Source organism: Dermacentor andersoni, chromosome 3 (assembly GCF_023375885.2).
Source record: "Dermacentor andersoni chromosome 3, qqDerAnde1_hic_scaffold, whole genome shotgun sequence".
Lineage (NCBI taxonomy): Eukaryota > Metazoa > Arthropoda > Arachnida > Ixodida > Ixodidae > Dermacentor > Dermacentor andersoni.
The window spans coordinates 84,761,752-84,774,518 of NC_092816.1; the positions used below are offsets into that span (position 1 = coordinate 84,761,752).

General features: G+C 45.8%; 1 protein-coding gene across 2 annotated transcripts in view; it reads left to right on the plus strand.

Annotated features, from left to right (window-relative positions):
• The window catches only part of LOC126542983 (Na(+)/citrate cotransporter-like), a 39,815-nt gene that overhangs the window by 1,123 nt on the left and 25,925 nt on the right, over positions 1 to 12,767 (plus strand). For both annotated transcript variants that reach the window (XM_050190126.3, XM_055061242.2), the window contains exons 2-6: positions 1,601 to 1,909; positions 4,102 to 4,251; positions 7,244 to 7,359; positions 9,900 to 10,036; positions 12,546 to 12,582. In XM_050190126.3, coding sequence (XP_050046083.2) covers positions 1,601 to 1,909; positions 4,102 to 4,251; positions 7,244 to 7,359; positions 9,900 to 10,036; positions 12,546 to 12,582 — 749 coding nt within the window. The remainder of the gene's footprint in view (positions 1 to 1,600; positions 1,910 to 4,101; positions 4,252 to 7,243; positions 7,360 to 9,899; positions 10,037 to 12,545; positions 12,583 to 12,767) is intronic.

Sequence of the window (12,767 nt, forward strand, 5' to 3'; positions counted from 1 at the left end):
GTTGGTTTCTGGTGTTTGCGATAGCAGACCAACGCATACTGTTTTTTCGGCATTGATTTGAGGATAGAGGTGCGAAGATTGTTTCTCGAAAGATTATAACTATAAATGTGCGCAAATAATCAATTTTGAATTCTAATCTAATACTTCCCATTCGTCTCAAAGCATTCTAAAGCAGTATTTTAAATTCCTCTTCCGGAACTAAGTTCCGAATAAAGCGGGTTGTACGATTAGCTGAAGCTGCCAGGAAATTGACTATGGTCCATGAAAGAGAATCTGTCGGACCCGTGTTGGAATCTATACCGGGAACCTGTTGCAAGCAAGCAGTTGTTGGTACCAGTGGTACGCTGGATACGTACATTGTACCATAACACACGTGCGTAAAAATGTTTCGATCCATGGTATGACCGGTACTTAAAACGCATCAAACAAATTTACACTAACTCAGCAACACCTTTTGTTTAGCAAGTTACAGCAGTTCGAGCAGAGATCTTTCTGGTGTTTTGCAGCGAACCTGTTAATGGCTAGTTCCCCCAAGATCGTGTCCGTGTGCCGACAGAAAACTCGCGCCTTCTCCTCTGGCATCCGCGTCAGACGCCAGCTGCGTTCGTGCCGTTGAGTACGTGCCGTGGTTGACGCACCCCTAGTAAAATAAAACCTCATTACGTGGGCCGATCCTGAAGATAGTGCAGCGCCTGGCCGACCCGCTGCGGAGGTCAAGCAGGCGTTACGCACTCCCCATACGTAGGCCGATCCCGAAGTTTGTGCAATGCCGGGCTGCTCCGCGGCTTACGTAACAGGCATTAAGTACTCCCTATACTTAGGCCGGTCCCGAAGATAGTGCAATGCCGGGCCGACCCGCGGTAGAGGTCAAGCACGTGTTAAGCACTCCCATACGTGGGCCGATCCTGAAGATAATGTAATGCGAGGCCGACCCGCGGCATAGGTGCAATTCGCCATTAAGGGGCGCACATACACAACTTCGCTGACATCCTTCTTCACAAAGTGGAAGGGCACTGAATTTTTGACGCATGCGTGTTTCCAGCACAAGCTTTAATTTCACACTAAGCAGAGGCACTGAACCAAGTTTTGAGTGACAAAGTATCCTTTCAGAACCAACTCCATTTTAGTTATATTGGTGGTGATAGGTTAATTACTTAAAAAGAAAGGGAAATGTCAAAGGTACCGTTTCTTGTGTTTTGCACCAACAACCTAGCAGCGCTATGTGATGTCACGTATTTCCAAAGTTTTCTTTCGTTTTTTTTTTTTTTTTCGTGCATTCGTGACATTGCGGCGCAGTAAACGTTCTGGAAACTTGCTAAGTTCAGTCTTTGGGTCATTTATAATAAAGGTAGTGCGTCCTTGCTGGTTAACTCTTAACTAGTCCAGATCAGATGCCTTCAGAATGAATGACGTCACGTGGGTGCCGGCGCTAGGACTGCAAGGCGGCGTAGCCACGACTTTCACTTTTCTTTCGTTTCTTTCTTTCTCTTTCTTTCTCCTTTTCTTTTGCTATTGCAGAAAGGTTACTTATTAATGCGGCTCAAGTTATATTTTGCGTTAAATATTCAACAAAAATGTACCTTGCCGACACGCAATGCAGGGCGTGTTCAGCCCTAGCTTGAAGGAAAATGTCAAGTCGCCTCCCGGTCGAAGTGGCAAGTCGCCTCCGGGTCGAGCCGCGAAGTCTCTCACGGAGCCCGGCGGCCAAGCTGCGGCCCCCGGCGGCGCCGAGACGCTGCCGGCTGTCCCGTTCAGGGCTCGGCGCCTCGCCGGCGCCGTGAAAGCCGTCAGATTCATGGGCCGGGCACTGCTGCACAACCGGGGAGAACAGATGACGCGCGCGAAGCTGATCTCCATCATCACCATTCCCGTGGTGCTGCTGCTGCTTCCACTCTACTTCCGCAACAAGGTGTGGTGCGCGCTCCCTTGCGTGCACGCTGAGGATCCCTGTAGACCTTATTTCACACGTGACTGTAGTGACGCGTTACTGTGGCGTGGGTGGCGGGGATGCCCATCGCAGAACGAAGGAACGCGCCCAGAGCGCGACTGGAGGACGCGATTTTGTAGCTGGAAAGGGAATCTTGCTTTCTAAATTTTTGGGCACAATACAGTGCGTCGCAGTTAACGTTAGCCAAGCTGTTCAAGGAACAGTCACTAGACATATATAGCATAATACCTATGTTATTCCGTGATCGCCGCTCTTCCAAAGTACAGTAATCTTTTGTTACTAAATTACTTAGGTAATTGTGGAAGAGAAAAATTGAACAAGTTCGTCTATACTCGGAAGAATGACATGACTTCAGATGGAAAAGGTGTTATTTCCTCCTAAAAAATCCAGTTCAATATTTTCCGCTGCAATATGTCCTGCGTATATTTTTTCCTTTTTTTTTTTGCGCTTTACTCGTAGTTTTCCACGAAATTGGAAAAGGGCGGCGAGATTACGGGGCACCCGGCGCTGCCCGCGCGTCGCGTCAACAACGTTCCCAAATGTGATTCAAAAAGAACTGCAAAGCAGTAAGCTGTGGATGCTGGCTAACATTTGCTGTCAGCTGCCGCGGTTTCTCAGAGGCTTTGGTGTTAGGCTGCTGAGCACGAGGTCGCGGGATCGAATCCCGGCCACGGCGGCTGCATTTCGATGGGGGCGAAATGCGAAAACACCCGTGTACTTAGATTTAGGTGCATGTTAAAGATCCCCAGGTGGTCGAAATTTCCGGAGCCCTCCACTACGGCATGCCTCATAATCGGAAAGTGATTTTGGCACGTAAAGCCCCATAATTAAAATTAATTTTTGTTCATCATTCTATTGCGCTTAGTGTTACACTAACGTAACTAATGTACGAACATAAGGAACAATACACGGACGTAATTGGCGCAAGCTACCAATTTGTTTAATACTATTAAAGAACACGCTTATATACAAGGTGATGTGCGAGGGTAGAGGGAGCGGTGTAGATATAGAAAGATATGTCAAGGTGACGAAATGTGATGACGCGGTGTGCCGGAAAAACATCGTTCACTTGCATCCGTTCACCGTCGCAAACTCAACCTCAGGTTCGGTGAGTACGATAGATGGAGTGCTTAGGCACTTCTCTATTTCTTTTGCTATGGCAAGTGCTTCCCATATTTCTCTCTTCATTGTTATTGTTGATGCGCCGACGAGTGTAGTGCCTTCCAGGAGCGGAGAGCATTTGCGCGGTTTGCACTGCGCAGCCAAGTTGCTAAGCGCAATCGGGAGCTGGCACGTGTATTTGTGCTCCCGTAATCTGTTACGCTATCACGTAACCTGTTAAGTGCCAATATGTGTCACGTAACCGGTTACACATATTGTTGTTAATTTAGCTAGTAATCGAATGTTTACGAGTTTATGCGGGCGATAAAGCTACTATCCTTACTTCGTATAGCTATCTACTAATTTGCTATCGCCATCGGTGCTTCGCCTGTGGGACAAAATTGCAACTTTTATTTGCTTTTTTTTCGCGGAGCATTTTTGGAGGTGATTTCGTGCGACAGGCGTTTCATAGGATCCCCCGCGTACCAAGCGCCAACGCTTCGTACGCGTGTGACGTGTAGGCGGTGGTTGTGATGTCTGTCCTGGCGGGAAAAGTGTCTCTTATACGGGAAGGTCACGTGGACTTTCGTTTAAATTTCCTGTTCCTTTCGCGGCGTACTCTGATGTCTTAATCTGTTAGACGCAATGGTCAAGGCATGATATGTCTGTCTGTCTGCCTGTCTCTCATGTATATATATATATATATATATATATATATATATATATATATATATATATATATATATATATATATATATATATATATATATATATATATTGTCATTGTCATATATATTGTCATTTCGGCTTCGATGAACTTCGGTTTCTCGGACACGTCATCAGTGCTGAAGGCGTTCGGCCAGATCCCGAAAAGACAGCAGCTGTTGCGAGGTTCCCGACACCCACAGACAAAAAGTCAGTGCGACGTTTCTTGGGTTTATGCGGATACTACAGACGATTTGTGGAAAACTTTTGAAACATTGCTGAGCCCTCGTTACAATATATATATATATATATATATATATATAATTCGATGACTGCGCACACTGCAGCCCAGCTGGTGCGGGTACTGTATGCTGCTCATGGCAGTGTATTGGGCCACCGAAGCGTTGCCGCTTGCTGTGACGGCTCTGCTGCCCGTAGTGCTGTTCCCGCTCACCGGGCTCCTCACTGTGGAAGCTACCACCAAGAACTACTTCAACGTACGGATTCACTTTGTTTCGACTACCCATGACAACTTTGCTGCCACCGTCGCGACCAAATATTCCTAAATGTCGAATAAAAAGCATTCCCCAGATTTCTAGATTATTGCAACCAACCAAACTGCGGCATTGTTTTCTGTAAAATAGAACTTACGCTCATTGTCCAGAAAAATATCGTTGCTTAAACTTTTTACTCGTTTTAAATTGCGTTTTTATTGGGCTCAAGTTGAAATTATGTCGAAATACGAGTTTATATGCTTTCTTAGCTCTCATTTGCATACATCCCAAGGTCAAAATATCGAATAAAACCTAACATAAAACACCTCCTCTGCTTTCAGAGTGCGGAAACGAATTTTGTTCCAACACTTTCGCAATTTGACGAATGTCGTATGCCTGAAAATATATCCACATGGACAATACTAAAGCCGTTGATACCAGCACTAGCCTCCTCCTTGCAATTAGCAGCCCACACAGCGAATTCTGGCTGAAACTTTTTTTTTGACCAAATTTCTTTTTAGCCGTAGCGATGCTGTAGCTCCGGGGATATAGAAAATGTCACAAACGTTGGTAACACTGCTTAAACTTAATTTATATAGCTGATTAGATAAGTGCTATCCCAGCATTCTTCCTATTATGTCAACTCGCACCTATCCAAATATACAGAACTGACCTCGCGAGCGTGTCTCTCGACCCTAACTTGCATCGCACCCATTTGCCATTAACGTTACCTAGAGCTACTCCGGCGGCGGCTGCCCTGTCTTGAAAGCAATCTGCGAGGAGTACAGAGTCTAGGCGCGCAGAAGGCTGATAGCGTTGTGTGCACAGCGTTCTCGCCACTTCGTGTTGAAGCGACTGCCAGCGCGAAGGTATATTCGCTCGCTGCCGCTGCCACTCTTCCTCACACCAGCGCTTTGACAGCGAGTGTCCGTGGTCATCGAGTGAGATGTGCCTGTGCGTGTGTAACACCATGCTTGTTAATTTAGTTAGTAAGCGAACGTTTACAAGTTTCTATGGCCGATACAGCTACTATCCTCCGGTCATTCACCGGGCGCTGTGTCAATGACTGGAAGAATAATGGAAACTCATCTAGAAAGCCATACTTCGCTGTGCTAAAGACACCTGTAGTGGCAAGATATCGTCACAGCCACAATATTTCGGTCTCCACGCGCTGCCAGGGGTGCTGACGAAAGAAACTCCGTGTTTCTTTCCAAACCAGGCAAGTAACCATGCTGAGCGTTATCTTGAATGACCCTATTCTGAAAAATAAGATCTTGCGGCGAAATTTGAGCTATGAGAAAACCGCAGTAAGCACAAGCTCCTTCTTTATCCTTTATTACGATAGTAAATATATGGACACACCAGGCGCATTTCTGCCGTCGCCGTGGGCATCGTCTTCGCTGTAATGTTGAGTATGAAGTCCAAAGGCGATAACATTGTCGCCGCGCGTCGTATGCTGCATGTGCGAGTGAAAGCGTGCGAGGATGAGCCAATAGAGAGTTTTAGCAGAGCGTTTACGGTCCGCTCCGCTCAGACCGGCCTATCACAGCAATTGGCACGCAGCCGCTAGGCAAAACGCTACTGGGAACACTGACGCGCGTGCGCACAGCACACGCAGCGGCAGCGGAACGTGGGACGCTGACCCCGTTCCGCTAGGAACCTGATTTAGTGGTGCGTCAGGGAGCGTGTAGTTCTTTTCGTAATCGTTTTACCGCCAAGCTGAGAGCACGTCAGTGGCGTCTCTGGGAAACGCGCATGTTTGATAAGCGAAATCAATGCATTCTATGCAGCCACCGGTGCGCGTGATACGCTTGCGGAGCGGAGCGCAAGCAAACGCTCTGCTAAAACTGTCTAATGATGGCGGCTTGATATAGCGCGCGGAAGTCGGGAGAGCGGGCAGGAAGCGCGCCGTCTCGAGAGGGAGGGGTGAGGGCGTTCTACTCCGGCGGCTGCTGTGTATGAAACGGCCGTGCGCGACTGCGCTGGCCCTATTTTGCAAGCGAACTGTGCTAAGGACGGAATGCGCCGAGTACTGATAGCTGCGTGTGCTCTTATGTTTTCGCCGTTGAATTCACATTGAAGCGAGATGCAGCACGAAGGTCAATTCGTTCGCTCCTGCTGCCGCGCTTGCTCACTCCGGAGCTTCGACAGGTAGTTTCCGCGGTCATCGAGTGAAATGTGGTCACGTTTGCTCGTGCGCGCGTGACAAAATGCTTATTCATTTATTTACTAAGCGAATGTGTACAAGTTCATATTGGCGATAAGACTACTATCCTTACTTCGTATAGCTGTCTGCTAATTTGTTATCGCAATCGATGGTTGGTCTTTCGCGCAAAACGACGAGCATCTTTCTTAGATCGAGTCTGTTTTCTGTTTTCTTGTCAATTCCTTCTCCCGCATTATCCACCGAGCTTGTTAGCTGCGCTAGAAATTCCCGTTACTCCGGCCTTCGCCGCGACTTTCGTTACACGCGATGTACGTAGGGGATTACAGCAAACCCTGCTCCTGAAGGTTGCGATGACTTTCTATTTTATGCCGTTGTATACATATACCGTTTCCTACCGTTGTGCCTACATTCACCTCGCTACCTAAATGTCAGGGGTTCGGCGGCACACTTATGTTTGAAAAATGAAAAATAAAACGCTTTTAGGGATACCGTGAACAGCCCACTCGCCACGTTGTTGAAGCCTTCATGACTTTCACGCGTGGGGACGCATACTCAGCTCTTCGCCCCTCTTCTTGTTGACAAAAAAAGAAAGAATTAAATATCTGTCTTGTTGATTCCTTTTTTTGTGTGGGTGTGTGTTCCTTCCTCGTGCCTTTACGTAGCAATCCTGGAAATAAAGCATTTTGTTGCTAGTCAGTGTTCTGCTTCGTTTACCCTCTCCTGTGTCGTGTTGTTTCATGTTTAACATGTTTAACAATATATATATAGTTTTCTAAAGATATCCTCCTTAAAAAAAAGTATCCTCCCATTCCGTCCCGTGTAATGCAGAACATCGGCGTGGTCATCTTCTGCTCCATGGTGTTCACGACAGCTTTGGAAGTGACGCATCTCGACAGACGAATTGCACTCAACGCCCTCAAGATGACCGGCACTAGCTATAGCAGGTGAGAGTGAAACCAAGGGCGACTACGCATTGCTGGGTACGGATATAAGAACGCAGATGTCTACATCGGTGCTCTACATCGTACGGATGGATGACCGCAGCCATATCGAAGGGCCTTGCACATACTGTCTACGGTGTATTAGATTGTTATTGTATTACAGTGTAACAGACTTTGGCACTGAAGTATAGGCATGCAGTGAAGTATGGTAGAAAAAAAAAGAAGGAAGATAATGACAGTCAAATTTTAAAAGGAAGCAATGCAATAATTTACGTAAGCCTTGTTCAAAAGGCAAAATGATTGTGTGGCTGGAGGTAAATTATGCGAGATAAAGGGGCGCATGCGGTGTGCGTAGCCTGAAAGCAGGTTATCGTTATTATTATCGGTTAGGTTATCAGGTTAAAACTTGTGCGGATGTTTCAGTGTGTAACTATACCTACGTTATATCGCGGGGTCAAATTGCTCTCAGGGGCGATGATGAGAGCACGCTTCCAGCACGTCTCATGACCAGTAGATACGCCGTGTCTTCAAACAGCACGTGCACATGTGTTCTTTTCGTCCCCGCATCGTCAAAAGGTTGCTTTTAACAAACTTTAGCTCAGGAACTCCTATCTAATAGATGGGAAAGGAGAAATCGTTTTTTCTCGGCAACCGCTGCACCAAATTTGATGAGATTTGTTGCATTTAAAAAGAAAATATTAAAATCTAGGGGCCGCTGGCCGCGAATTGTTGATTTAGGTTGTGAATATTTTTATAAACATTGTTGAAAATCGCAAATTTTCAGAAAACGAAACCATAAAGCTTAGAACGCTAACTCAGCAATCAAAACTGACATCACAATTCCGTAAATTGTATCTAATTATACACCTAAAGCGGTCGAAATTTATGCATTATATATGGCTCTCAAAATGATCCCTAATATGTGAGGACTTTGCAAAACTATTTCAAACAATGTAACAAATTCACGCAACATGTAAACTGATAAATCAAACTTGTCCGCTTTGGATATCTCTAACGGATGCAGTTTACAAAACTGCGATATCTGTCCTTAGTGTACAGCTACGAATTTAAATTCTTGGTTCCTCTCTTTTTTAACATATACAATTTTTGAAAGCTCCTTTCAAAAAAATTTGGGCCCCAAATGAAAATTCCGCTACCAGCAGTCACTAGAATTTAACATTTCTTCTCAAATTCAAACAAATTTCATAAATGTCAGCCCCGTGGTTCTTTCAGAAAAGCGTTTCGGCGTTCTACACGTATTCGAATAGGCGGCATCGGATATGGACCCGAGCTTAAATCTTCTCCTTAACTTACTTCCTAAATTGCTAGTTTCGACCAACGCAAATGTACATGCCACGTGGACAAGGTATACTTAGTTCAGGACGCCATGAAAGCTTTCTTTACGTTTTACGTATTTTCTTCTTTTTTTTTTTCTTAATATCGGTTAAAACGTTGCGGAGTTTCTTTGTCGGCACGTACAGATTATGTGCAGGTTGTGTGCATAGCCACGTGCACGGCCATCCTTTAAAGCGAACTCCTGACTGCGACAGAACTTTGGACCACGTAAATAAAGCCTAGTTTTAGATAGTTGGATAGGCGGAGCAGCCTCCGTTCAAAATTTTACACTAGGAATACGAGTGAGTGTGTGTCACACGAAACGCGCGCAAGAATATAATTTTCGATACTGAAACTGAAAAAAAAAATTTATCGATACATACCCCTCCCTCACACGCTATCACACTATATACCCCGACATCTACCCGAGCCAGACGTGCAAGGACTGTAAAACTGAATCGGCAACACTCCCCCACATGCAATGGGAGTGCAAACATCAATACCCAGACCTTAATACCGTGACCCTCTCGTCGAGATGGCACGCCGCCCTGCGCAGCTCCCATCTCTCTGGGCGACCAACTCTGGGCGACCCAGCAGGCCTACGAAGCGGCGAAGAGGCAAGACCTCGACATCCCATCGTGGGAGGCCTAGGCCCAGCCGACTGAACTGCTGGTGCTCATTAAAGTTCACTCTCTCTCTTTCTCAATTACCTGTCACCGGAAGGCACGCCAAACACAGACCGCGGAGAACCAGCGCAGCTTTTATTCGAGTAACTCCGAAATAAGGCGGCACCCTTGGCTGCCCGCCCGGTGCGATAACAAAATCTCCGCTAACATCCGCTAACCAGCAGGTGCACCCGTCGTCGGCTTAGGTGCTTTTTGAAGGCTGCTGATGGGGGAAAAAAGTGAAACATTTACCAGCCCTGTAGATTTGTCAAGATTGTATTATTCGTTACCAATTTGGCCAAAGCGAAATGTTGCTGCCGTTGGCCATTGTTAATACGGATGACTCGAAACACGGCGGTTTTTTGCGAGAAACAATCTTTTCCCACGAAAACGTTTGCTCGTTAATACGCGAACTGTATGCACAGTGAATATATGGAGTCGTAGCAACCCCTTTATTAGGGATTGTCTGTCAAAGGCGGTCGCGACTCTTGAGATACGCCGTTTTAGAGTACGAATGACGACGACGACAACTTTGGTGCGCAGGATATTGCTGGGCTTAATGGGCGTCACCATGTTCCTGTCCATGTGGATTCCGAACACGGCGGCCACCTCCATTGTGAGCCCCGTCGTCCTGACCGTCGTCGAATTGATGAAGAGCACATCGGTAGCGACGCGGAAAAGTAAGCACGCTTCTTTTTCTTTTTTCTTTCTTTCTTTCTTTCTTTCTTCTTTCTTCGTCTTATTCTTTTTTTTTTTTTTTTTTTTTTTTTTTTGCGGAGCAAACGCTGTACGCGAGCACGAACCAGCCTCTGCTATACCTTTACACAGAAACACGTTGGTTAAAAATGTCGAATGCGATCTCCTTACCTGACCCGCGATGACCCATCCCGTTTCTGGTTTTCATTCATCAGAATGTCATAATTGTCATAATATTAAGTAACGCCGTCGGCTGTCGACGTGCGGTGTAGCTGTGGACGATTGTTTAGCCTCCCTGGCTTTATTGTGAGAACGGTGGGATAGTACCGCTCCGCGTATTATTGAGGTCTTAACATATTGGCAAGCAGCATGAAATTTGCATTAATTAGCATCTGGAAGTCGGCAAGGTATTCCTCCAAGCGTTACCTGCCGAATGTCACATATTCTAGACGCTTTCCTGCTCGTTTTACTTCTTCGAACGTGATCCTCCTGATGCATTTCCGAGAAAATTGTTTACAAGTCATGGGTTTACTTTCGCCCCACCATCTGGTACAGCGGCCTGGAAAGGTGGTGGTTACGGGTCTGATCCTTGGACAAAGGCATTTTTTTCCCCTCTGACGCTAAGTTTTGGTTCTAGGGAATTATTATGTGTGACTTCCTTTGTAACTTCGTGCTACCTCCAGGTGGCTTTTAATACGGCGGCTAGGGACCCGGGGCTCCACGAGGTGATGAAATACTTTACTTGCGTTTCGCAGACTATTCGTAAATGGAGCACGTTTTCTTTCACAGACTTTTTTTTTGTCTTTTAGATGGCCTTCGATCATTGCTTGTACCACACTTCTCGGTGTCGTGCAGGCAGTTCTTTGTGTTAGAGCAAGCATTATATTCGCCCGTAATATTATTCGCATGCATACACTCATATTCATGGCCGACGCTAATTTTCAGTTAACTTTAGTCTGTTCTTTCTTTTTTTTTTTACTTCGAACACTTTTTTTAAAGAAAGCCGGCAAAGGTTACTGGAATCATTTCACCGCAGAAAAGTATATACGCAGACGGACATCATTTTCAAGAAAATCCCTAGCAATACATTGAGCAATTAAACTATTCGCAATAATTATCCTGTTAGTTGCAAACTTTACGGCACATTTATACAGGAACACTGACGGGAGTTGTCGTGAAAGCCTCGTTCCCCGTATCAACATTTCGAGACGGCCGCGTGAACCTGAAAAAAATAATTGCTCCCGAGCTATTCGACGAATTGACCCGAATACGGTACGCGCCACTGCGAAGCACGGCACGGGGTTCAAGCCTCCTGTGACGTAGCAGGGTGGCGTAGAAAGACATTAAGCTCAGCTACACGGTGCGATAGAGCGACAAGCCTTGCACCCTGCTGCCGAAGTGCCTGCTGCGTCCAATCGGGCGTTGCGAATGTCACCAATCGTAATAAGATTGCAGGAAGATTGCACGTGATTAACGAGAAGCATTAAATCAGTTACAACTAATCATGGATGCTTGCCAGGCTGTATGTATTTCGCGGTAATTCGTAGGTTACTACAAGATGAAAGAAAAGTCAGCCTTCAACTTCTTTTTTGTTTCTTTTTTTCTTGCGCTAGATCTCTTTCCCTGGTACATCAGTGTAGCATCACGGATTTAAAGCATCTTCTCGTATTTGGCCGCTTGTGGATCAGTAAAGTTTCTTAAAACTTAAAAACTTCCCTCACTGGACCTTTTGGGATACTCTGTAGTCCACTTTTATGGAGAAAAGGAAATTACTAGGTCAGAGCAGAAATTGTTGAAAATCGAAAGCTTGGATACAGTGTTGCCAATCGTCGTTCACGTTCGCCTATTTTCTAGCTTATTAGGCCGCTTCTCGCGGCAAGAGGGGCTTTATTATATTGTCACGTGGTGGTGACGTAGAAGAACACAGTAGCAATACTGTGAACGAGAAAACTTTTATTGGGCGAACCTGTGCCCACAAAACAGGCTACACTTATAGCACAACGATAGCGGCGAACACGGTCGGCGATCGTCGAAAATCTGATCAGCGGGTCAAGCGCGTCGGCTTTTATACAACAGTCGTCGAATGTTCCAGACTAACCGTTGGGACCCGCATGCCTTCCACAAGGTTCTACAACATTCGAGTTACGCGATGAAATCAGATAACACAAGGTTCGGCGACAACAGACAGCGGATAGAAGCATCGATAACTTTCCAGAAACTTCGGATACATGCAGGCGCGTCCCGCGCTGTACGATTACATTTGTTAGGTGGCGAAACGTGGTCACCCGATAAAGATAAGTACACGTGTCAATATTGCGGTACGGCAGTTTAGAAAATAATTCAAATAATCTACCTAGTTAGTGTCACTTTAGTAAGGAAAACCGAAAGCATGTGTTTCTATTAACGCAACTCACTCAGGGCTTGCTTTCTTCGTCTTACTCGTAGATCCTGTATTTTATGTCACTGTTTGTTGTTTGTTCATTTTATGCGCAGCTCGAAGCAAGATCCTAGGCGTTCAACAGTACACAGCGTAAGTTATTGCGGCGGGTGAAATTTGACGGGCGAGGCTTTGCATGCGCTGTCGCTCCAAATACACTGCGCATCTCAGTACCTTTCTCATTGTACAAGAAGTGGTCATAATACCACGATAGACTCTGTGTGCGGTTTTCAGAATTATATATATATATATATATATATATATATATATGCTAAGCA